The sequence below is a fragment of the Carcharodon carcharias genome, chromosome 17 (assembly GCF_017639515.1).
Source record: "Carcharodon carcharias isolate sCarCar2 chromosome 17, sCarCar2.pri, whole genome shotgun sequence".
In the NCBI taxonomy this organism is placed as follows: Eukaryota; Metazoa; Chordata; class Chondrichthyes; order Lamniformes; family Lamnidae; genus Carcharodon; species Carcharodon carcharias.
The window spans coordinates 90,943,103-90,970,623 of NC_054483.1; the positions used below are offsets into that span (position 1 = coordinate 90,943,103).

General features: G+C 43.7%; 1 protein-coding gene across 2 annotated transcripts in view; it reads left to right on the forward strand.

Moving 5' to 3' along the window:
• Window positions 1–27,521, forward strand: part of LOC121289806 (inositol polyphosphate-5-phosphatase A) — a 568,674-nt gene that overhangs the window by 359,899 nt on the left and 181,254 nt on the right. For both annotated transcript variants that reach the window (XM_041209646.1, XM_041209645.1), the window contains exons 7-8: window positions 14,508–14,560; window positions 22,992–23,111. In XM_041209646.1, coding sequence (XP_041065580.1) covers window positions 14,508–14,560; window positions 22,992–23,111 — 173 coding nt within the window. The remainder of the gene's footprint in view (window positions 1–14,507; window positions 14,561–22,991; window positions 23,112–27,521) is intronic.

Here is a 27,521-nt window from a genome sequence, read left to right on the forward strand (position 1 = left end):
CATGGACACAGTTGCAGAGGCTGTAATTTGTGATTTTCTTCAGGGCAGTCTTAGTGGTGTCAGAAGGCAGACCAGAGTGATTTGAACAGAAGCTTTTGGATGGATAACCGTGGAGCTGGGAAACAATAGCACACTGAAGAGCCTTAGAAAGAAAAGGGAGCCTAGAGCTGGGATATTAACTGGAGAGGACAGATAGGCCTTGGGTCAGGTCCTCTATGGAGGAGATGATAACAGCAGCTTTGAAAGGCAGAGGGGGCAGTGCTCGAGGACAGAGAACCATCAAAGTTCTCAGGAAGCATGAAGGTTAGTTGAATAGTCAAGAGCTGATTGGGAAGAGGATCAAGAGAGCAGGAGCAAGGCCTCATGGAAGAAGTGAGCTTGGCTATTGGGAGAGTAATTGCAGATAGAATGGGAGTGAATGGGTAGCTATCAGGAGCAGGGGCAGAAAAAAGAACTGTTGCTAGAAGACAGTTGTGTGGATGAATTTGATTTTGAAGAGATAAAATCCATGAGATTTTCACAATTAATGTTGAAGGAGAGGATGGAAGGGGTGAGGGGAGAAAAGAATACTCTATACAGATCCACTAATACCCAGACTCTCATTTCAATTGAAATTTGTTTGTAAAATAGAGCAAACAAAGGACTTGTTTAACTTCGCTTAAATAATTTTCATTCTACAGCAACAATAGCCTTCCCAATGGAACTGGTAAAAGGGGAGGACTAATTGTTAAATAATGTGAACTGTCATCCATTCTTTGTGCACAACAGTTACATATCTGAAAATACTAATTTAACGCAATTTATAAATTTGTGCTTGATGCTCTATGACATGATAAATATGAGAAAGATTAAAAAGAACTCTTAATAAATAATCCAATTTATGCACATAACAATTTATGTACTGTTAAAAATACCGCATGTTTCTGGTTTATTTTAAAATCTTGAATATTTATAAAATGAGATCTATCATTCATGCTATAATGTAATAGCAATAATGTGCTTGGATGAGTTCATTGTTGGTAAATAACCTAGCTTGACATTAATTTAGGCAGCTGGCTTTGCCTCGTGCTCCCACCAATCTGTTGTGAATCATTGTTCATTAATGCTCACAGATTGACCTGTTATTTTTAGCATAAAAATAGGTCAGCACTAACTGTATTCAGTATTATTGTATTCACATTAAGCTGAAGAAGTAGGAAGCAATAGAAAAATGTGAAGCTAATTATAGCAAGAAATTATGCTATTTATAATCTGTGCTAGTATTTTACTCTTCATACAGTATTTAGTTACAGATTAGGCAACAGAACCATAACACAATGTTCATAAGTTTAAACCTTGAACTTTGCCTGGACAGCAAGCCTGCTTTCATTCTGCATGATGTTGTCAGTTTTTGGACTGTATCTAATCAACAATTTGTGTGGCTGCATGAATCTGTTGCTATTAATTATATCAACTGATGTAATCAGCATCACCTGATATATTCAACATTATTAATTTAATGCATAATCAGATTGAGAAATGAAAGTTAATTGGTTAATACTCTTTGGTAATGTTTACCCATCTTGTTCACTTTTCTTTTCATCACCTTCATTTGGCTTGTTTGTTATGTTTCCTTCTGAAATATTGCATGTTTACTGTTCTTATTCTAAACAGCATTAAAGTGACTCAGTTAAGTTCTGGTATACTCAGGATGATTTCGTGATTATCATGGAATGGTTACAGCACAGAAAGAGGCCGTGTGGCCTATTTTGCTTGCGCCGGAATCAACTATCAATGATCCTTGAATAAAAAAGATATTTGGACACTGTTCCTCATAGTTGCCTGTGTATATCTTCTCAATAGGTTAACCAAAGTGAATTTCTGGAATTTTTATCTTGCTGTGAGCTTTCTGTCTGGTATTGGTCTGATTTATTTTGTAACATAAGACCATTTGTGAGTTGATAAATAATTCAGACTTACCCGTAACTGATGCAGAAATGACAAAATAGGGTACAAATTTGTATCACAAATGCAGTCGAGTGAGAGGTCAGAAAACAAGGCTGGACCCAGATCCACCATTCACACAAAATTAGCAATTTGCAATGGGACTTGGCATTGTGGGTTGGGAGTTTGTGGTGGACCTTCTAGCTGCTGGGCAGCAGTTTGGGGATCTGCCTGATTGTGTTTCCAAGCAATGACAGGAATTTTGCCAGATATATCCTTGGAAAGTCATGTGTTAACCAGGCTCTGTTTTAGGCCTATTGTAAGCTCTGCTACCAAGGAAGTGAATAGCCATCGATCCCACAAGAGATTTATTATCGCCCCATAAGGTTTTCTGACTTGTAAAAAGAGAGAAAAGAAATCCAAATCTTGTTACTTTGCCTGATTGAGGCCTCTGGCTCCCCCTTTTGGAACAGCAGGGTGTCACTCTGAGATTCTGATGAGCACCCCCGTTGCATTACTACAGGCATGGGTTCCTGCATCGATTGTCTAAATGACCCATCTACAGGATTTAGAATGGTGTCAATGCCAAGTGAAGGTATTTTTTTCTCAGTCCATTAAATTTATTCAACTGTTACTATCTGAAAGAGCTGAGTGTTATTTAGTGAACGGTTGATCAACAGTGCTCTTTTCACGCGCATAGAGACCATCCAGGAATTTACAAATATCCTTCTTTCTCACTGTTCTTGTTTGCTGAATGAAAACAACTTTAATTCATTATGTCTGTGCTCTGGTTTCATTAACTGCAATCTTCCCAGAGACACAAACACTGTCCAAGACTTTTTGGATATCATTGTTTTTGCCTGTTGGATCAGGGCAGCAGAGTTGGACACCAATTCAATGTCATTTCCTTCAAGAACAAGCTTGTCCTACTGAGCCTGGGAAGCTATCCATGAAATATCGGGCTTCATACAGATCCCAAGAGTAGGCTACTCCCCCAAGAAGTTACCAGAGAAATCCAGCCTCCTGAATTAACCTCATTAATAGGAAAATAAGCATATATCAATCTCATCCTGTAACAGAAACCTGTGGTGATGCCCTTGATCATGTTCTGTACATGACTGCAGATTGGCTGCACTGTGGCCAGCCCTTTACTGTTACCCAACGATTTGACAGCTTGAAGCTTTTTTCCTTGGCGCCATGGAGGCTGAGCTCCAGGCTGGTGTGATTACACTCCCTTTGCAGTGTTCCTCCAGCCCTGTTTACAATGACAGTAGGGTCTTTCAAAGGTATGACACCATCAGGAATGCCAACAATCCGGTTGCTGAGAATGGTCCACATTCTCACTGAAGGTCAAGGTATTGGGTGGAAAGTTCTACCCCGCTACATCAATGATGGTAGAAAGCATTCTGGATTTTTTTTAATGCATGATGTATCTTCAGTATGGAGGGGTTGTGGGACAGTAAGTCTCCTTTCCTCTTTCTCTCCCTGATGCTTTATTTCTGATAGCTCAGCTTGACAGGGTTGCTTTATTTGCCATATTTGGGACAAGAGCACCGGGGCTTCCTTGAACAAATGACACTGCGATTGCAATGCTTCCCCCTGCTGATGTAGATTGGGTGATTTTTTTTAAAAGAGTGATGTAAAGTGCACCCACAGCTCATTAAGCCTTGTCCTTTTATTATGCATTTAAATCATTCCATCCTCCTGTAGTGCCTTCCCAATCTCCCTCACCTTCATGCTGTTTCTTAATAATAAGTATGAACTATTGACAGAGTCGTTGACACTTCCTCCAATGCCTCTCCCCTGCTTGCTTTGTTCAGTGGAATCAATCCTGCTGTGTTGCTGTTTAATTTGATATGCTTTTCCTCAGCAAAATGATAGAAAAGATGAATTGAGACATTGCATGGGACATTATCAATCAAAGTTGTGAGCATTAGTTATTACTCACAGTGCATTCTGACATTAGCCCTCTGTAACCTTTGTCTCCTTGTTGATGTTCCATAGAGGTTTTACCCCATGTAGCTGATGTATTTATGTAGCTGATGTTTATGGAGGTTCTTTAAAAGGTCAGTAAGAGCTTTTTTTTAGCCTGAGACCTACTTTAACATGATATTGCACGTGATATGTCTAAAACCACTGTATCATCTCGTGCTTACCAATAGATTAATGAGACACTAATTAAACCGTCTTAACATTTACATGTAGTGTCCATTTACTTAGGTCCTGCTGTATGAGTTAATATATAGTTTTTAGAAACTCTAAGGTATGATTTGACAAGAAACAATTAAACATACCCCTGTGGTATGTAATCCACGTTATAACACCTAAATATTCATTTCCAATGGAGATTAATTTGTGGCGAGATGGCCAAGAGCATGACAGCACTCGAAGATCATTCATCAATCCATTCTAGTAAGGGAATTCCTGGAAATGTGATGGTGTTCAACATTTGACTCAAAAGAAATGTGCTTTTGAAGTTAAAAAAAGAAGATACATTTATGGCAGCCTCAAAATGGGCATCTTTGGAAGATTTATAGAAATGTATTAGGCTACAGGGTATAAGTAGAGAGTTTTTTTATTGTTTCTTATTGGATGAGAATGGATATTATATAAGCATGGTTACCTGATGACACTTAATTCTATTAAGCTACTTAGAAAAAGCCGGAAAGTGTCGCTTTGTGGCTATCATTCTGTTTACTTTAAGAGTTATGCTTTGGTAGAATGTGAAAACCTGAAGGTGATGCATACATCAGTCACATTTTGGATATTCTCAAACATTGATTAAAATGCTTCGGCAAAGCAGTTGGAGTGCTATAGCAGAGCCTGCAGTGTCCTGCACAACTTGTCTCTGCCTAGTCAAGGGGACAGCAGAGTATGCTGCATCATGAAATAGAAGACTTGCCTGAGCAAAAAGCAGCTCAAAGGACAATGGAAATCTATAACTCACACCTCCAAAAAACTGTTAACGCAAGACCAATGAAACATTTTAAGACTGTGTAGGTGGATTTTTGATAGACAAGGATATTAATGGATATGGAACCAAGATAGGTAGATCGAGTTAAGATACAGCCAACCATGATCTAATTGTATGGTGCAATAGGCTCGAGGAGTTGAGAAAAAAAAGTACCACATTTGCCAAATAAAAACTTGCTACAGTAGGACCCAGCCATGTTTCAAAACCCCTAAATGCCACATCATTTCCCCCCAACAACTTTGGACCTGCCTCACACAAACAGAACTGCCAGGGCACCTTCCAGGGTTAAGGTGTTAAACTTTGCATTATAAGGGCAGATGTGATCAGTGTGTATTGCTTCCCTAATGTGCATTGGCATTCTTCCATCTACAAGAGATGATGGACATGAAGCAAACAATCCATTTAGGAGGGTGCCTTCACTTGGCACATCATTACTGATGGCTGTGAAGACCAACCAGAGGGAGGTTCTGCCACAAGTTCCGCACATGAAGCTGCCAAGTGACGTTGTGAGTTGTTATTTTTGGCATTGGCGCCTGTTACCAAGCTACAATAGCCACTGGTTGTCATGGTAGAGCACACCAACCTAGAGGAAGCATTGTCATTTCCCTCTTTCGCCAGCTAGTAACTCCCAGATGTGATAGCGATGTTTAGGGCCTTCATGGCATGTTTGCAAGCATTCTTGAAGCGGAATCTTGGGTGCTGCACTGGTCATCTGGCTCTGGCTACCTCACTGCACAAAAAACCCTCGGGCAGGTGACCGTCTTCCATCCTGCAGACTTGCCCAATCTACCAAAGCCACCTCTGTTTGATTAGTGCCAGTGCACATGGGAGCTCTGCCTTTGAGAGAATTGACACACTTGTGATTTTGCCCTACCAGGATATACCATAATCTGTGGCAGCTCCAGGGATATATTTGCAGGCAGGTTCTCTGAGGTCCAAATCTGTGGACTCAGTAGCTGAAGAAGGTCTGAAGAGTGACCGATTGGGAATATCCAATATGCTTCACTTAGTAAAAGTCTATGGAATGTTTCTTCAACTTGCTATCCTTCTGAATGTGGGTTTCTATGTGTTCCCTAGTGGGAGGAGGCAGTAAGATGGATGGATGACTGCTGATGTTAATATCAATCTAAGAGAAATGACTTTCATACTGCTTTCCTCCTGCTACCGGGTAATCTTAGAGCGGTTATGGTTTTGTGTGTGGATAGATTACTGGTCAGCAATGAGGTTTTTGAATCCATGCATTATGGCCGTCTCAGTCTGATCCCTGAATATGGCGCATCCAGAAAAGGAAGACAGCTCTAGGTTGTGCTCTGCGGAGCTTCAGTCATGGTTGGAGTTATGCCTGAACTTAGGTCTTCACGACAGAGGGTTCTGGAGCTGCCACATTCTCCATGATGGTCTACACTCTGCTCTGGCAGTCGTATCAGACAGCATGGAAACTGGTTATAGACTACTCCATCAATGGCCCCAAACTGCATGCGCTGCATCATGCACTCAAATGCCACCATGAAGTGCTGCTGTTGAACTACCAGTATGTAGTTGTAGGCAGGTCCTCTGAGATCCAAACCCATGGACTCAGCAGCTGAAGAAGGCCAGAAGAGTGATTTATTGGGAATGTCCGTTGTGCTCTGTTTCTTTTTCTTGAGCACCTAACGAGGCTGAAGGACAAGTTTTTACAATTCATGCAGTTCGGTTTTGAAACATTACTTCATGGAGTGAAGTGCTGCCAAATCTGTGTGTGGGGGGAGTAGAGCAATGACCAAATTTGGAGATATGATTTGAAGAGCACAGAAACAAACGTTAGCTATGAATTTGGATTATCAGCCTCCCTTCCCCTTCCCACAGTTATCTCTAGTGTTTCCATGGCCACCACCTCATTAAAAGTAAAGGGTCATCTTTGGTATGCCCCTTCTGTTAGAAATTTAATTTATTAATTCTCTTGATATGGGCATTGAGGTCAGCATTTATTTCCCATCCTTAGTTGCTCTTGAGAAGGTGGTCATGGACCTTATTCTTAAACTGCTGCACTTTGTGTGGTGAAGAGAGAGAGAGAATGTGAGAGAGAAAATGTGAGAGAAAATATGAGAGAGAGTGTGTGTGTGAGAGAGAGGGAGGTTAAGCAAGAGGGAGAGTGAGAGAGAGAGAATGTGTGTGTGAGAGAGCATGTGAGTGAGAGAGTGAGGGAGCGTGTGTGTGCGTGCGAGAGAGAGAGTGTGTGTGAGAGAGTGAAATTGAGAAAGAGTGAGAGAGTGAGTGTGTGCGAGAGACAGAGTGTGTGAGAGAGGGAGTGAAATTGAGGGAGACTGAGAGAGAGTATGCGAGAGAGATGAGGGAGAGTGAAATTGAGTGAGTGTGAGAGAGAAAGAGTGTGAGAGAGTGTGAGAGAGGGAGAGTGAGAGGCAGAGTGAGAGAGAGAAAGAGAGAGAGGAAGTGTGTGTGTGTATGAGAGAGAGAATGCGCACATATGTGTGTTGGGGTGAGAGAGACTGCGTGCATTTGTGTGTGTCTGGGAGCAAGAGAGTTGGTGTGAGTGAGAGTGAGTGAGCATGTGTGTGCGAGAGAGTCGGTGAGCATGTGAGTATGAGTGAGAAAGTGTGTGTTTGAGAGTCTGTGTGTGTATGTGAGTATTTGTGTGTGTGTGTGAGAAAGAGAGTAAGAAAGAGAGAGGGAGAAAGTATGTGTGTTAGAGAGAGAAAGTATCTGAGAGAGAGAGAGAGAGAGAGGGCAGAATTTTATGCCTCACGGGCGGGCGTGCACCCGACCTAGTTGGGTGTAAAATCACGTGAGAAGACGTCAGGCAAACATTCCAATGTTATCCCCCAAGCAAGCAATCTTCAGGTCGGTGGGGGCTCGTGGAGCCGCTCCCGTCATCTATTAAAAGGCCAGTTAAGGCCATTAAGGACCCAGCTGATCCAGGTTTTACATTGCCCGTGTGATTTCGCATGAGCAAAATGGGCAGGCAAGTAGCCCACATTTGCAAAACCTCATCCAAGGGTGGGATAAAAAGGGTCAGCAGCATTGCCATGGTGAGTAGTGAGGAGTTTAGGAGATAGTTTGCTGCTAGTTGCTTACGCGACAGCTTCATCTCAGTTCTGATCTTCATTCTTAGGGTTTCCAGGCTTCAGTTCAGGAATCATTGGTATCTCCAAGACCCCCAGAGGATTTTGACCATGTGGACCTTTCCTGGTATCACAGCCTTCCGTTACCCTGGTAATGGGGATTGTGGTCTCCACTGGAGGCACCTCCTCTGAGGAGGAAGAGAGGGGCAGAAGGGAGAGGAGGCCAGGTGTCCCAATGCAGCTTCCAGGGGAGTGACCTGTGGGAGGAGAGGCACAGGCACAAGGGGCACAGGGTCAGCAGGTAGCCCAAGGCAGAAGATGCCACTGTCCTGCTGCCAGGGTTCACAGGCGGTGAGGCAGCTATCACAATATGTCCGAGATGCAATGCCAAAGGAGGCTCCACCTCTCCAGAGAGATCATGACCTCCATTTGTCAGATGATTTGGGTTGAGGTCACCTCCAACTGTGTGGGTGGAGACCCCATGCCAGTGGCTCTGAAGGTCACAGTGGCACTCAACTTCTATGCCTCCAGCTCTTTCCAGAGCTCAGCGGGGGATCTTTGTGGAGTCTCCCAATCAGCTGTCCACAGTTGTGACAAGCTGTTGACTGATGCTCTGTTTAGGCGGGTAATGACATTTATTCATTTCCAGATGGACAAGGCAAGCCAGACACAGCGAGCCAGAGCCTTCACGGCCGTTGCTGGCTTCCCCCTTGTCCAGGGTGCAATAGACTGCACACATGTGGTCATCAAGGCACCAGTGAGTGAGCCCGATGCCTTCGTCAACAGGAAGGGCTTCCACTTCATGAACCTGCAGATAGTGTGTGATCACAGGATGCTGATTCTACAATGTGCAAAGTACCCTGACAGCTCCCATGATGCTTACATTCTCAGACACTCCCAGGTGCCAAGGCTGCTCACTGCTCCAGCTCAACTGGATGGTTGGCTGCTGGGTGACAAGGGATATCCATTGAAAAGGTGGCTTATGACATCTCTCCACCACCCAAGAACAGAGGCAGAGCAGCGTCATGATAGGAGTCATGCCTCCACAAGGGTAGTGATAGAGGGGACCAGAGGTCTTCTGAAGATACGCTCCTGATGCCTGGACCGTTGAGGGGAAGCACTACAATACCCCCCAGAGCGGGTGTCACTGATAGTGGTTGCATGTTGCACTCTCTACAATCTGGCACTGGCAAGGGGGGACACTCTGGAGGGAGAGGATGTTGACGCAGCTCCGCAAGCCACAGAGGATGAATCCAGTAGTGAGTCAGGAGGAGTACAGTGAGGAGAACTCTGAAGGCACGGAGGCAGATCTCAGTAACCTCCAGGGAGGCAGGGACACCAGGGATGCCTTGATCCAACGCTCGTAGGCTGCCATTGATCTGCTTCCACCTCAAGGCAGAGCTACCATCTCCATCCCAGATGTTTGAAATGACCCTTTCATTTGAACCCATTACGACAAAAACAAAATTTATGTAATTTTAGCTCTGCTCGCCATTGGTGGATGGGCACCTAGCTGGGATATTGGGTGCCTCGTCCATCTCCCACGCTCACACTGACCACCTGAGGTCAGTGCCTGTGTGAGGGATTGCAGGTCCCAACACAATCCCAGGAACCCCTGATTCTGTCCCTGGAGCTGCCTCTCCATGAGAGTTGCCACTCGCTCATGGAGTACATTGTAACCACTTAATGACTTGATCTATAGGGTTTATCAAAATCCCTTTTATTTGGACCACCCCCAGCAACAAGCCCTCTTTTTCAAGGCTGCAAAACATATGAGATTGGAGGACTTGGTCTCACACAGTCAGCAGCAAATAAGGAATGTTACAGGGAACAGAATGAAGAGTGTTCTCATTGAATGGCAGAGTAGACTCGATGGGCCGAATGGCCAAAACGACCCTGTTTAAGAGCGGGACAGGGGTTCAGGAAACTTGATGCAATTGTTGGTGGGTTACTGTGAGGCATGGACTCTTGTAGCAAACAACAGCATTTGCTTCTCCAGCTCCTTGTTCAGCTGAGACTGCAAGGCTCTTGGATTTTCTTTTACAAACTCCATGATGCCAAGGATACATTGTCTCTTGTACAATTCTTGCGTCCTGTCCCATCAAGTATTGGAAAAGTGAGTGAGCCACTCGTACTCCAGGAACTGTCTTCAGCAGCTGTTTGCTTGTTTCATCTTCACAACTCAGCCAGTTCAACAGTGCCACCTGTTGCACCAGCGCTAGAAGGCTCAGCCGCTCACCTCCATCTGACATCGTTGATGCAGAGCAGAGCAAGAAAAATCTTCAATAATTTTCAATTCTTAATGTGACTTCCAGGTTCGCACAAGGAGGCAGTGTGCTTGGCCATGAGGGTCAATGCACTGCTGATGCTCCGCGTGGACTCCTCCACAACAGAGACCATGCCACGCATACCCTCATGGATCTTCCACCAGATTCTCCCACACATCCCGCTGGACATCCAGCATCTGTCACCTAATGGACGATTCCAGAGGCTCATCAACAGCCTCCAGCTCAGCACCATCCTGGTCTCCAGCAGTGCTCTGACTGCTGGCACCCTGGGCACTCTCTGCCTCCACCTGCATCTCAAGTGAGTGTGAAGTGCCCTCACCGCTGTACCGACAGTCTAGCCAAAGAACTAATGCCCGCTGAGGTGCTGGTATTTGCTCTGGTGCCTGGTTCAGAGAGCAGGTGTGATGCAGGTGCGTGTGAAGCTTGGTGATCCTCCAGCATCCGGGGTGGCTCTAGGGGTCCTGCAAACGAATGGGTGCTGGCGAATCTAAGGGAGAACAACAACATGTCATTAGCTTAAGTCACCACACTGTCACTGTGCACGCCAGGCACCCTGGTGAGGGAATGGAGATCTGCATCATGGTGCCATCGTCTTTCAATGATCAATTGGGACTCCAGTTTTGAGGCTCCCATCAATGATGAGACTACACAAGAATGTTTGCACCATCCGAACCTCTCACCTCTGTGCACTGCGCTCTTACCTCTGTCTGACACCCCAGCCTCTCCACGACTGGTTGACTGAGGTGCCTGCTACCTCTCCTGCTCAAATCCGGTCAATATTAGGAGGCTTGGGGTCCTTCACCTGTCCGTGACCTCTCGATGTTGTTATGGCTCACCTTCTGCTGAAAGGGCAGAGCAGCATTGATTAGTCCCCGCTCTACCTGCAGCGCCACTGCAGCCTGGCCAACCCCACCTGAGGAACGCCTCGCAGGGCACATCCGAGTCATGGCCCTTGAGCTGCAAGGCACTCAGTCCAAACAGTCAGGACTCGGCCCCTTGGCCAGCTCCGGCCTGATTTACAGTTCACACTCAGACTCTAACACTCCTCAGCTCCATGGGGGATGGCCAGGCCTTAATGCTTCACCACACTGATCTATGCCAACTCGGTACTCACCCTTCCCATGCGCAGCAGGTCTTTGAACCTTTTGAGACACTGCACCCAAGTGTGCTGCACAACACCATGGCTGCTGACCTCGACTGCCATCTCCTCCCAACTTTATCAAGTTCCTTGATGTACCTACATTGGAATCCTAGAACGTTTACAGCACAGAAGGAGGCCATTCAGCACATTGGCCAGGATTTTTCGCTGAGCGGGTGGGCGCGCCCCCGAACCACTCCAGCATAAAATGATGCGCCATGATGCCGGGTGTGCATCCTGATGTCATTGTGCACTTGCGCAGTATTTCGGTCTGCAGATGCACGCAGGAGTCGGCAGCGCGCCCGCTGACAATTAAAAGGCCTAGTGAGGCCATTAACAATCTAACTGAATTAAATTTTACACTGCCCATCCAACCTTACGGTTGGCGGACTGGCGTAAAGGACAGGCGGCCTTTTCATTTTTTGCGCAGCCTCATCCGCGGGCGGTATGAGGTTCCGATTCATCATTAAAAAATTTTTTTTACACCCTAATTTCTATCATGTCCCTGCTCATGTGCTTCAAGGAGCTCTTCCAGCACGCAGTTTCGTGCATGCGGGGAGTTCACGCTCACCCTCCTCCCCCCACGTAGGCAGTGCTGGCCTTAATTGGCCCGCCAGAGTGAAATCGCGGTCCAGCCCCGACTGCGGGTGGCAGGCGGTTTCCCATCCGCCCCCGCCAAGCCCACCCGATGAGGTCAAAATTCTGCGCATTGTCTTTGTGTCAGTTCTCTGTAACAGCAACTCAGCTAGTCCCTTCTTGACCTTTTCCCTGTAGGCCTGTAAAATCTTTTCTCTTCTGATAATTATCCAGTTCCTTTTGAAAACCGCAACTGAATCTGTCTCTACCACATGCTCAGGCAGTGTATTCCAGATCCAAACCATTTGTTGCACAAAGATGTTTTTTGTCATGTTGCCTCTGGTTCTTAACCTTAATGTAAACCTTAGGGTTCTCGACCTTCAGCTGATGGGAACAGTTTCTCCCCATTTACTCTATCTAGACCCCTCATGATTTTGTACAAGTCAAATAAATCTCCCCTCAACCATCTCTTCTCCAAGGGGAATAGCCCCAACTTAATTAATCTATCCACATAAATGACGTCTCCCATCCTTGGAACCATTCACATGAATCTTTTCTGCACCATTTCTAAAACCTTCACATCTTCCCCATTGAGGCTGAACCAGTGTTTTTTAAAGGTTCATAACCTACTTGCTTTTGTACTCAGTGCCCTATTTATAAACGCAGGATGCAGTATAATTTATTAATTGCTTTCTCAACCAGCCCTGCCACCTTCAACAATTTATGCACAGATACATCCAGGTCCTTCTGTTCTTGCATTTCATTTAGAATTGTACCTTTTATTTTATGTCACCTCTCCTGGTTCTTCTGACCAAAATGTATCACTTCACACTTCTTTACATTAAATTTCATCTGCCACGTGTCTGCCCATTCTACTAGCCTTTCTGTATCCTCTTGAAGTCTATCACTATCCTCCTCACAGTTCACAATACTTCCATCTCTTGCATCATCTTAATATTCTGAAATTTTGCCCTGTATACCCAGGTCTAGGTTACTAATATAAATCAAGAAAAGCAGTGAGCCCTTTATATGCCATCCCCCAGTCAGGAGTATGTAAAGTATGTTGAAATTCATGAATTTAAAAGGCTTGAATTAAATAATTAGACTGTTGTATAATGAAATTTATGTTACGCTAAAGACTAATGTTTCAAAACACCACATGGTTTGGAATAAAACAGCCACTGGCACTAATAGTTTTCACTTAAAAAGCATAGGTTTACTGACATTTGGCCGCTCAAATGATTAATACATAGGAAAACATTGTAATAGTGGATTTAGAAATGATATGGGCAACACATTTTCTTAGAGCTCCAGCGCCTCAAAATTCAGCTCTACACCCCGAGTGAATGAGATTTGATGCAAATTTGCTGTCCAGTCACCAGCACTTTAAATGGCCAAACAGTGCTCCTCTCAGAATATCAGTTTTGAGTTGAGAGCAAAACAAAAGTAAAAATACCAACCTCCTTTAGACAGTGCTAACATTCTCACCAGCACATCAGTATGGGAGGCTCAGCAGCTATTTAATCAATCGTTAAAAGTGTCAGTGATTGCCAAGCACCACTGCTCAGCAGTACGGCTCACGTTATGGATCAGAGGATTACTAGTACATATCATGGGTTGCTATCTTCTGATATACTGCTCAGTCAGTTATACTGATGTTTTGGGCTACTGGCCAGTTGAACTTTTTTAACAGGATTCCAGTATACTAACTATACTTTAGCCATATGTACACATGAGTCACTGAAGTAGAGAATTAATGTCTAAACCTGGTCCACTTGTGGAATCAATTGCTAACAAGCTGGTGTACCGATAAAAAGCTCATACGAAGAGCATGGTTTCATGAAAGGAAAATGCTTGCGCCGTCCAACTGATGGAACTGAATGACTGTCACTGTATAGATTTGGTCTTCATCCTTAACTGCTGGCTGAAAATTATCTCAGCCTCTCATCATCAATTTGTGTTTCCCTCAAATGAAACGATGGTGTTTGCAAATAGTTTGCATGTTGGCCTTTAACCGCTACAAGCTATGTGGCAGATGCCAAGTGGCCTGTGAATTTCATGTTTATGCTAAACTTCGATCCTGCAGAGTGCTGGGGTAATGCACAATGTTCTGACAGTACAAAATGAGCCCCCCATTCTCCTTGTCTGTTTTGTGTGAACGTTTGTGCTGAGGTATGTTGCAGTTGTATCTTCTGTAAGTGTGGTGAGCCTGGGGTGATTAATTTCTTTGCCAAGCTGTTACTTTCCTTCCATCTAGTGGAATGAACTGAGCATGATTACAGTGATATATAACCAAAGATAAATTATTGCCAAACGAATAAATCAAATGCCTTTTCTTTTCCGGTTCATTAATTTTCCGCTGCATTTTGATAATCTTCCACTGTGCTTGGGTTATAAATGACGTATACAATATCTCTGATAGCTTAGGGTTTGTTTGGGAAGTGAAACAAGTTTGTGTCTAATGCTCAAACTCCGTTGCCACACTGTGAAGATTGTACTTTGTTCCACTTCGCAATGTAAAATTGACATCTTCCTTTTTTTATTAATAGTGTAAGTGGTCCAGAAAAGGCTTCATCAGAACACGATGGAGTGTCACTGATTGGTATGTTCTCGTCTTTTTATTTTTGACTTTTGCACTAATTTGCAATTTATTTAATGCCAGTAGAAGTACAGATTGGGTAGAGTCATGATTTGACATCCAGACCTTTGTCAGTCATTCCACTGTCATTTGTCACACCATATGTCCTTGAAAGTGCTTTTATGATTGAAAGGGTTAATCCATCAGCCTTGGCAATGTTTAACATAATGCTCCTGCATTTTCATCCTACACTTTATATACTAGGATTTACCTGAATTCAATGACACAAAATAGGTTTGGAATTAGCAAGTAAGGACTCTTTCCATAAATTCCTTTCTAAATTTACCCATAAAAATCTCTTCCACTGAAAGCCACAGCAATGATCTATAGCAAAACTTCACTGTATTAACAACACTGCAGTGCCTAAAAATCGCTCAGCTGCTTTTCGCCTGTGATATTCTTCCTTCAGATGGAAGCTATGGATTGCTCTATAAAAGGGAGATACTCAGTTTAGAAGCAAGGATATTAAGGGATGCAAAAATAAGGTGGAGAATTTGGATTAAGAAGACCGAGTTGCCAAGGCCAACAAAAATAGTGAGGCTAAGCAGTGACAGTGGACCAGGCGACTGGATTAGCTGACAACAAATGGTTTGCCTCATGATTTCACACCCCCTCCCCCAACCCCCGAAGTAGAGTGCATTGCTACTATGATTTTTTTTCTCTTCTCGTGATATAAATACACTCACCCTGAGAGGGACAACAAATTTCCAAAAGCCACCTGTGACTCATTCTATAACCCTCTGATGGTCCAGTGTACAGGACTGAAAACTCCTCCTGGCTAATAAGGTAACAACACCTATGAAGAAATAAAATCCTGAAATACTAATGGACCACCTTCCATCTAAGAACAAAGAGTTCTAGAAGCTTCTGGTAAAGCAGCCACCTCATTTCAGAATCACAGAATCACATGGTACAGATCATGTGATTTTGAATGTTCCTTCTGTCAGCCTTTTTGACCCTGGGGTTAAAAAGAGAGATGATTGGCAAATCATACAGCAGTACACAGGTGGTGAAGTGTGCTTCTGGTGTTGGGTCACTTCAGGTTGATTTCCAGGCCTGTCCGTAGTGTTGGAGTCCATTGAAATCGATCGAGATTCAGTTCCAGGTTGTAGGTGCCCCCTTCCTATTAACTGAGATCACTAAGTTAGGTATCGGATGCAGGGGGGCACCTACAGGGGGAAGAACATTCAAAATGTTGACCTCTCTTAATGTAGGGAAAGGAGTAGACAATTTAGCCCTGAAAACTGAAAACATATTACAACCCTGGTACATTTTTAGGGAAAGATTTGGTGATGACTTTGAACCGAAAGAAGTCCCTTGACTTTCATTCCTTCCTTAAATGTAACTTGTCTAACATTTTTGGCTCACTACTTATATATAATATCATTTTTTGGATTGAGTCACCAAGATTAAAAAATTCCAACTTTGTCGAATTTTGCTATAATTACTTACAATCAGCTGATAAGCAATGAATGGAATGGATATGAAGGATGCTCAAACTTCTGCAGGGTTATTCTTGGTTTGAGATAATTATTTGTACCTTTGCCTCACCAAATTTCCTCCTATATTGCCAAAAGCCATTGGGAGCTAAATAGGGGGCCCCTCAAAACAGGCATGGGAATCACAACGCATAATTAACTCATGCCAGTTGATTGGAATAAAATTTTGTGCTGCAAGCTCATTTGAATGACTTTTGCCTCCAGCCAGCACTACAGTTGCTGGATTCTACATAGCGAGCAGCCTGTCGAGCTAGCCTTCACCTTTTAAATTGGAGGCGCATTGTGGCTGGAGCAGGTAGAGGAGGATCTGACCTGGGATGAAGGACGCACAACATGGGAGAGAGAAGGCTCCAAGGTTTTTGAATGCTGCACTCGGGACCTTGGTGGAGGGTCCTTGGGAGGAAAGATGTCCTGCATCTGCAGGGAAGAAGCAGGCTGTTAAGACATACGGTCAAAAGACAGTGGGAGCAGATAGCCATACAGGCTGATGCCAGCAGTCAAGCCACAGAGATCTGGATGTAATGGAGTAGGTGCTCAATGACCTCATATCAGCTCAGATACTGAGACTCTACATATCTTACTGGCTAGATTAGAGGAGAGATCAGCACATGGTGAGACACAATGCACAAGTGGACTGCAGTCAGGGCAGGGAGAAGGATAGTACAGATGTAAACTCACCAGAGGGTGAGGTTACATACAGGTTCCATTGTAGAGGACTCAGATAAGGACTCTGATGTAGTAATCTAAAGAAGAAGGCTGATGAGTATACACAAATGAAGTGTTGATGCTTTGGGAAGCCTAACCGAAGCCTGCAGTCAATGTCAAGAAGCATGGAGTGGTCCAGTGCCAATACAGGACTTTGCACAGAGCTAGGAGCCTATTCTTTCCAGTGTGGACGTGGTGGCCAATTTCACTCACCCACTTGATGTCGCAGCTTCTTTTGCAGCATGAGCAGCCCTGGGAGAATGGCTGTGGCTCAGTGGATCGTGAACCTGTTGTCTTCTCTCAGGGAGACAACATTCGTCCTCCCAGCCCTGCCGCTCCACATCCATTGCTGTTGCCTGTCAGCCAGACAGTCACCCAGATTACTGCCATTCAAACCGAGATGATGAAGTCGCAGATGGGCTTTCCTACTCAGGGGTGCTCAAGGATCATCACCTGCTGTCTCCCTCCACTGAAAGTCAGGAGTGTTCTACCAGCCTTGCTGCAGCCACTGGGATAGGAGCACTGTGTAGGAGAACGAGGACAAAGAAAGGCAAATGGAAGACAAGTGCACAGGTGATTAGTTGACTTTTGTATGTAATATGGAATGAGTTGATATAGAAATTTGGTTTGGAATGTTTATTTTGTGGTAGATTTAATGATACATTGCAGTGAAGCAGAAGCTGTGATGCTTAGTGACAGTGTGAAGATTAGATGCAGGAATGGGGAAATGGGGTTGCAGTTACTGATATCCCGTTCAAATTAGTTCTTTATTGACAGCCTAAGTAGAAAGGGGCTATCTAACTCACCTCTTCTGCTCCTCCTCCTCCTTTTCTTTCTCCTACCTTTCCTGCTCATCCTCATGCCCTTGCTCTTCAGCTGCTTCCATTTAACTGTTGGTGAAGGCTCTCCCCTCATGATGGCGAGGTTGCACAGAGTGCAACAGGCCACCACAAGTCATGATACCTGCTCTGCCAGGTGCTGCAGAGCTCCTCCAGAATGAGACAGGCAACAAGTCATTGTTTCAGCACGCCAGTGGTCTTCTGTATTGGATTTTGTGTGGCAGCTTGGCTTTCATTGTATGCTGCACAGATGTGCATGGCTTGCATAGCAAGGTCATCAGCCATGTGGTCAGTGGATAACCCTAGTTGTGCAATATCCAGCTTTTGGTTTGTCTTGGTGGCTGAAATGCAGATAGCACATTGAGCTGCCACACAATGAAGGCATCCTGACTGCCGCCAGGATACTAGACATTGACTTGCACAATTCGCAGCCTGTGATCACACACCATCTGAACATTGAGGGAGCGGAGTCCCTTTCAGTTCTGGTATAGGACATATTTGGCATGTAGAACCCACAAAGTGATTTGCATGCAGTCAATGCACCATGGGAAAGCCTGCAATCTTTGCAAAGCCGCATTTCCTCTCTGCTTGCTTATCTTTGGCAGAAGAGAATGAAATGAGAATGAGTCTGTGATCTCACTAACAGTGGACAGCAAACAGAGATGTTGCAAATGTCTCCAGCTCCTGTCTGGAAGGAGACAGACATGTGAAAATGCATCTCCATGGTCACCTTCACAGCCACTGACAATACGATCCTTGCGCTGCTCTGAGGTTGCAGGCGTGGCTGCAGCTTGTGGCAAATTTCAGTGAGGACCTCCTTACTAAAGCACCGATGTCTTACATATTTTTCTTCAATGAGGCTCAATTCAGAGAATTTTCCTCTGAACACTCTGGATGAATTTTGAGAGTCTTTCTCCCCCTTCTCCCTATTTCAGCAGCCTATCCTGCTGTGCGTGGCCTCTGTCCATTCTCCCAGTCATGCTGTATTCCAAGGGAAATGGCTACTATTGCACTCATGTATGTGAACAATTAGTTTGTGTAGAGACCTTGAAGTCAACAAAAAAGTCTTTCACCTACCACACTACTCCCTGTTGACTTTTGCAGCATGAAACAACTATAAAAAACACCAAACATTTCTAGAATTGCAGCCACAGTCAGAAAAAACATCAATCAACAACTAACCTGAAAGTAGTTGATTATCCCTTTGAATAGCATTTCTGGGATATCTTTCCTGCTGCTGAATATGTGCTCAGCTGTACACAGTTAAGAGAAGGCATTAACTGTGGAGCTGCAAAATGGCCATGCTATCATAAAATCAGCATTTCATGCTAATTGACATCATGATCTGCCTGCTTTGAATACATTCACTGAATGCTTAGCCTAAATAGCCAAGTGGTTATGATACTGGGTTTGTAACCCCAAGATCAAGAGTTCAAATCTCACAATGGCAAACTATGAAACAATGTAACTTCATCTGAAACAGATGGAAACAGGTTTACTCAAAAGAGTATCAAGAGTTCAAATCTCACAATGGCAAACTATGAAACAATGTAACTTTATCTGAAACAGATGGAAATGAGTTTGTACTCAAAAGAGTTACATCATCTCACCGCTTGGCCTAAATAGCCAAGTGGTTATGGTACTGGGTTTATAACCCCGAGATCAAGAGTTCAAATCTCACAAAGGCAAACTATGAAACAATGTAACTTCATCTGAAACAGATGGAAACAGGTTTGTACTCAAAAGCGTTACATGTTTTTAAAAGATTATCAAGAGTTCAAATCTCACAATGGCAAACTATGAAACAATGTAACTTCATCTGAAACAGATGCAAACGTGTTTGTACTCGAAAGAGTTACTTTCGGTGAATGTTGGCTGTGAACACACTAATGCCTAAACCAATATAGTGTGCCGTGTGATTCACCTCAAAAGTGTGTGCATGTACACTGACATTTTAAAGCTCTAAGGACTGTTATAATGTGCTGCTCATTCACTCAGTAAAGGAGAAATCTGGAGCCAGTGTTTCCTTAACGTAGATTTATTCACAAAACCCAGGGAACACAGCCACAGACTCCAAGTTTCCTCCCGCACACAGGTGGAAATCAGCTCCTAGATATACTTAAGAATAATGCCCTAACCTGTCGCTTACATCTAGAGCACGCCCTTCATTGTGGCAGGATTCCAGCATTAACAAGGACACTCATACAGCCTGAACAGCAGGTGCTAATGAACCCAATTTCTCACCTATTAACTTGTTGCTGACTACAGTACCACATCCAAATCATCATTATTTGCTTTGTTTCTGTACCGAGCCAATCAACCCAAGGGTGTATCACAAACAAGCCCAATGCCATCCTTTGGGCTTATTGGGAACACACGATTGGGAATAAGATCCTTGGTCTATTTGTTCCTTCCTAGGCCTGAGACGCTGAGTCAATTGCAATGCTGCAGTTAAGATCAGCCAACTCGACACAGGCTGATAATCAAACCACAGAGCTTCCTAACTTGTATGGACCAGCTACTCATTGGATTAGCACTGTAGGTCACATCTAATTATAAAATAATCAATAAAAGATGATAAAGTTCATTTCTAATCACTTAATTTTTGGTCAACAATTTTCTGATTAGATCTGCAGAATTGAGGTCAACTAATTGAGGGTGGTAGAAATTACAATGGCTTACCCAGTTGCTCTTTTAATACAACATATGAGCATACAAATTAGGATCAGGAGTAGGCCACTCGGCCCCTCAAGTTGCTCCGCAATCATGGTTGATCTGATCTATCTAGCTCTGCCTTAAAAATACTCAAAGATCCTGCTTCCACTGCCTTTTGAGGAAGAGAGCTCCAAAGACTCATGACCGTCTGAGAGAAAAAAATTCTCCTCATCTGTCTTAAGGGGGTGATCCCTTATTTTTAAGCAGTGACCCCTAGTTCTAGATTCTCCCACAAGAGGAAACATCCTTTCCACCACCCTGTCAAGACCACTCAGGATCTTATATGTTTCAATCAAGTCACCTCCTACTGTTTTAAACTCCAGTGGGTACAAGCCTAGCCTATCCAACCATTCCTCATAAGACAACCCTCCCATTTCCAGTGTTAGTCTAGTAACCTTTTGAACTGCTTCCAATGCATTTACATCCTTCCTTAAATAAAATTTAAAAATGGTCATAAACTCATTGTCCATCTCATATGAGGGCCAATCACTTAACCCCGTGAAGAATGGGCAATTTTTACAGTGTCGAACTCTTATTTATTTCCCTTTCCTCTCTTCATTTCCTAAAGATAATGACCCTGAATTTCCAGGGAGTTGTCTCGATCTCTGTTTGTAACACCAACAGGAGATTGGAGTAAACAGCTGAGAATGGCTAAGTCTCTTTCCCCTATGAATTCCACTAATCTCCCACCAAAACTAGGGCAGGGCATCAAGACAATCCCTGGTGGACATTCCAGACCAGTAGACTAGTAGCCTGAGCTCATGAGTTCAAGCTTAGCATGGCAAGCTGTGGAAATTAATTCAATAAATCTGGGAATTTGTGGGAAGGCAGCAGGAAAAAAAAATCACATTGTTGTGACAACCCAACTGATTCACCAATGTCCTTCAGGGATGGGATCTTACCAGCTTACCAAGTCTGATCCTCATGTAACTCTATTCCCAAGTTATATGGCTGACCCATAATGCGCTCTGAAATGGCCTTGTAAGCACCCAATTGGCAAAAGGAGGGCAATAATTTGCAGTCTTGGTGAAGAGCTTGACCTGCTCCAAGTGCATCTTTATTTTAATAAATCATGGGGAGAATCACCCAGATTCCTAAAAAGTGCAATTTCATAACAATGCCCTGTTGACTGGTACATATTTAATAGCTCCACAGCAATCAAGTAGCTTGCTGTGTGACAGTTCCTCACATGTAAGCCCAGGCAGTAATTATCAGCAGATATTTGACCATGGATGGGCATCACAGTAGGCCATCCTAGACTCATCTAACATATACAAACATGCCTACTTTCCAGCAAGAGCAATTGGATAACCACCAAGCCCTAGAATCTTCTTTATTTTCTTCCTTCTGCAGTGTCAATGTCAGTAACATCAAGGCCAATTGTAATCCCTGCACTTTTACCTCAGTTGAGACGGATTAACTCCAAACAGGTCAAGGACTTTGTATCTTCCCTGTCTAAGTGGCTGAGCAGCACGCAATGAGATGCGTATACCCAGTGGGCCTTCATGGGAGCTGTGCTGCCACTATCATTTACATGATTTCAGTTTGTTGAAAAATCTGTTGCTGGTTGAAGTTGTAGAATATTTACCACATAGAGAAGGACATCAAGTAGCTTTATTGACCTGATCACTCTGTAGTCCTTGATTCCACATTACAGTTCAGTAATCAACTCTGAATGGATGAAACAGCCATCCTTTCTGAATTGCTTTGTTTGTGCCCTACAAATATCAGAGTTCATTATTGGATCACAACACTGAGTAGATCTGCGTGTGGTAAAAATGTGATCTGACCAGGTATTATTCTTCGTGAGGACCTTAACCTGGTAAGAAAAGGAAAACATCTGCACTCCCTGCCATGTAACTTTGATATCCAGATAATATTTTTCTGATCCTGAGCTCCTGTCCCCTTTGTGATCTTTAAATAGATTAATTAAAAGAGTTCTCTCAGCTTGAGGCCATTTCTTAATGAATGACTTTTTCTGTATAAGCTGAAAATGATTTTTTCTCCTATTTCTTTTTACTTTTTGTATAAAAATTCTACCTCAGGTATCCTCATAAATCCTTTGACTGAGAGTGCTTCTGAATGCTGGCTGTAGAACACTTAAAATAATGAAGCTCGGTTTTACAGATTTTTAATAACACTTAATAAACTAATGTATGAAATGGCACATTTTTATGGATGTGTCATTCTTATTGTGAAGCTACTCTCCAAAGTATGTACATGGGGGTGCATTATTTACATTTCATGGATTAGATGACAATAACATTCAATATATAAGGTGTGAGCTGACAGGTATAATGAGGTTCCATCTGTGTGGTGATAGATATCAGAGTTTACTTACAACGTATTGTTTAAAAGCAATTCTCCATTAAAACGACAGTGGCAGTATGCTTAGTAAGCAAATATGAATATTGTCAAGGAAATTGGGCAAGCATCATGTCAAAAATAATTTTGTAATTTTATTAACCATAATAGTTAATCCCAGCATGTGCAAAGGGCATGTTACAATATACAAATGTCTTTGTAAGGCTTCTATTATGGCAGTTTGATATGCAATGCTACCATTTTCTAAATTCTGTCTGATCGTAAGAGCACTTGCATGATGATTCACTTGTGTGATGGTTATTTTCTTGACAGTGCCTTTGACTTGGTGAACATTCATCTTTTCCATGATGCTTCCAATTTAATTGCTTGGGAAACAAGCCCATCTGTCTACTCAGGAACCCGACAGAAAGCTCTCACTTATGTGCTAGATAGGTAAGCAGGAAATCTACTTAATATTTTATACACTGAAACCAAGTGGTTTCTTAATTTAGAAAATTGTTTGGTTGGATTTGATGGCCAGCTCCTGAAAGTCTTTATTTGATGTGGTTTGCACTGCTGACTGGATCAAGTCCAGTACTGGGAGTTACTGTTAAAGGATGCCACCTTCCCGATAAGCATTCAGCATATGTTTCTTTATTTGATTATAAGCACATAGCATAATGATGTAAATTGCATTGAAATTCATAATTTCCCTACTTGTGTGTGATGTCTTGGGTTGAAAATAAAGTATGCCCCATTCCTCTCCCCAAAATAAAAAGCAAAGTTGGTCAACAATTTTTCATGTAGACAGTGTCCTTTTAACTGGATTTGATTTTTAACATACAATAAAAATATAATTAGTAATTTGCAATTGAAAGACTACAAGGGGCGGATGGTTCAACTTCAGCGGGCTGGTATCAGACTGCCTGCCTGTCATACACCCAGTCTATTGAATGGATGGGAAAATCAGGCAGAGTGTATAACGGGCTGACCTGCTACCGCCCGTTTAACACCCCCCACTGTAATTGCAAGTTCAGCCTAAGGTCTTGAAGCTTTGTTGGCAAACTTTATCTCCTAAGCCCTTGAACACTGTGGTATTATCACTGAGTACAACCTAAGTATTGTTTCAAGAAGCAATAAGTGCAGGTTGCTCTATTAATCTGCAATTTGTGTCTTGCAAACAATTACGCTGAATCATTTTTTAATGTAGAAGTGAATCAGTGAAGAGCTGAATTCCATTGGGAGATATTCAATTTTAACAGAGCAAGAATAACTACAAACATAAAGTAAATATGAGTAATGGACTGTATTAAAATGAATAACATCAGATACATTAAAACCTGGATGCTTGACCGGAGATAGTTTTTTGCCAAATATAACTTAAAAAGTCTCAGCTATAAAAAGGAGCAATCTTGTATCCATCAGACTATAACCGAAGGTGCTCTTTGCAGAGCTTTAGGTGGCCAGAGTCCAGTGAAGGCTTGTTAAGATCAACTTTCTTTCTGCCATATGTTAATATTTTCTAAACTAATTCTCAGTTCTCTTATATCCACCCTATCCATTTTGCTGTGGAGATTGTGGAGTATCTCTGGTGATGTTATTGTACGGATATTTAATGCACTTGTACTATATTTTTCTTTCTGCTATTTTAATTGAGGCATTTCTCTGCTTAACCTCTAATGCCTCTACTAAAGCAAAATAATTTCTGCCTTTTGTGTGCCTCTGTGTAGAAGATGCTGAGAGCTTGTTATTTGCTTTTGATTTGAAAGTGCAAGAACAATGAAGCAGGATTGGCACTGTGTACGCCTGCTCCTGGTTCTCTGTGCAATGTGAGGCATCTGAGACTACAAGTATCTGGTATATAATACCCTTTTCCATCCGAACTAGGCAGTTCCCTTCTGCGAGTTGCTTTCATCACTCCAGAATCTTTCCAAGTCTTCAGCATTGTAGGCTTTGATATTAACCACACCATGTTTGGGGGGGCGAGAGGAGAGTGGGTTGAGCTGCGGGGTTAACCCTGGAAAAGGTGCAATGCAACCTCAGCCTGTTAGCCTCGCACTTCCCACTATCTTTGTGGCAGCAGGTAGCAAAGTGTATGAGTGTCCTCTTTTGCAGAGGCAGAATCATTATATAATTGAATCTGTCTCCCATCTAGCAATTGGGCACCTGATTTAAATTTAACTGCTACTGACCAGGTTTTCCAAAGCTCAGCAGCAAAATTGAGGTGAAAGCTGCCAGCTCCAGAAGATAAGTGCTTTTTCTACTATGTCTTGTAGGCCAGAAGGAACATGTGTGCTCTCATGGAAGCCTGCAGCCTACTTTCTGCCGATTGTGGCCTATTTATCTCTCACCCCCTGCTGTGGTCAGCCAGCACTCAACTTGTTGGATACCCCCACCTGCCAGCAGCTGAGAAACCTGTAGAGTGGGCACCCTGTTGGATGGGAATTGGTGTAAAAAAAATGATGAGGCCCTGCCACTAATTTGGCATTCTTGGCCTCGCCACATTCCTTGACTGTTTTCAGCCTCCTTCGCTCCCTCCCATGTCTCCCCATAGACAATCAGGGCCTTAGTCCTTGTTACGCTTACGCCATGCAAGCACTTGTAGGATTTCTGTGTCCAATATAGTTTGTTCATCTTAAGTATCTCATTTATTCCTCTTTTATACTGTATTAAGAGGGATTACCTCCCTCCATCTCGACTCTCTGCTGTTTACTGTACTCCTGTGATTAATCTGCAGCACTTAATTTCAAACAGGTCAATTGTTCTCTAAAGAACCAATCTTAGTCCCTGTATTTCAGCAACAGACAAATTTGAATTATGTCACTACTGTGAAAAAGTAAACCAGTCCTCAAACTGATATTTGATCATTTCAGTACTTCACCTGGTTTGCCACTAAGGTTTCAGAAAAGCGTAGCATGTGGACATCACCCCTCTGACAGGGGTTGTAATAGCATTTCTTGCTGCTTTTACTTTTTTCTTTCACACTTTTAGTTATTCTTTTATTTCTTGATTTTGTTTATCTTGTCTGTCAGCCATAGCTCAGTTGGTCGAACACTCGCCTCTGAATCACAATGTTCTGGGTTTAAGTCTCACTCCAGGGCTTGAGCTCTAAATTCAAGACTGACAATCCAGTGCAGTACTGGGGGAGCACTGCACTGTCCTTCAGACAAGATGTTAAACTAGGCCCCGCCTGGGTAGATGTAAAAGGTCCCATGGCACTATTTCGAAGAAGAGCAGAGGGTTTATTCCCAGTGCCCTGGCCAATATTTAGCTCCCAATCGAAATCACAGAAAACAGATTACCTAGTCATTATCATATTTCTGTTTGTGGGAGTTTGCTGAGCGCAAATTAGTGCTGTATTTCCTACATAACAATAGAGACTACACTTCAAAAAAAATACTTCATTGGCTGTAAAGTGCTTTGAGACATCTGATGGTCATATGAGAAGCACTATATCAGGCTTGACCAACCTTTTAGCTTGGTGGGGAGGGGTGGGGGGGGGGGCGTGGGGGGGGTCATATTTGCATATCTATCTCACTTAAGGGACCAATCAGCAAATTTCAGAAAGGTAAAATTTGGCACAACAGTAAACTGAATTTCAAAAATTTTGAGGTTAAGGAAAGTACAGCAATGTTATAGCAATAAATTGTTAATTTGAAAAAGAGTAATTAATAAAAATGACCGGAGTGTGAGAGAGTCAGAGTGTGTTTGAGAGGCTCACTTCCAGTCTCAGGGTGCTCACTCACTCACCCTCACCCACTGTGAGCGGGTCTGTGTGTATGTGTTGGTGTGTGGTGGTGAGCATGAGTGAGAAACCCGAGACTGGGCACAAGGCACACTTGCACTCCGCACCCCCCCCACCCCCCCCGCCCCCCACCACCCCCCCCACCCCCCCACCCCCCGCCCCCGCCCCCACCCAGCACACTCAGTCTCTCACACTCCACCACCCAACTCACACATACACAGTCTCTCACACTTACCCCCAACACACTCGCTCTCTCATTACCTGCACCCCACACTCACAGACACGCTCTCTCTCATTTCACCCGCCAACATACTCTCTCATTCCACCTCCCCACACTCACAGACACACCCTTTCATTCCATCCCCACATACTCACAGACACACCCTATCATTCCCCCGTTCACACTCACAGACACACCCTCTCATTCCTCCCCACACACTCACAGACACACCCTCTCATTCCCTCCCCCACACACTCACAGACACACCCTCTCATTCCTCCCCACACACTCACAGACACACCCTCTCATTCCCTCCCCCACACACTCATAGACACACCCTCTCATTCCCCCCGCTCACACTCACAGACACACCCTCTCATTCCCCCCCACCACACACTCACAGATACACCCTCTCATTCCTCCCCACACACTCACAGACACACCCTCTCATTCCCTCCCCCACACACCCACAGACACACCCTCTCATTCCTCCCCACACACTCACAGACACACCCTCTCATTTCCCCGCTCACACTCACAGACACACCCTCTCATTCCTCCCCACACACTCACAGACACACCCTCTCATTCCTCCCCCACACACTCACAGACACACCCTCTCATTCTCCCACCCCCACACACTCACAGACACACCCTCTCATTCCTCCCCACACACTCATAGACACACCCTCTCATTCCCTCCCCCATACACTCATAGACACACCCTCTCATTCCCCCCGCTCACACTCACAGACACACCCTCTCATTCCCCCCCCCAACACTCACAGACACACTATCTCATTCCCCCCCCCCCACACACTCACAGTCACACCCTCTCATTCCCCCGCTCACACTCACAGACACACCCTCTCATTCCTCCCCACACACTCACAGACAC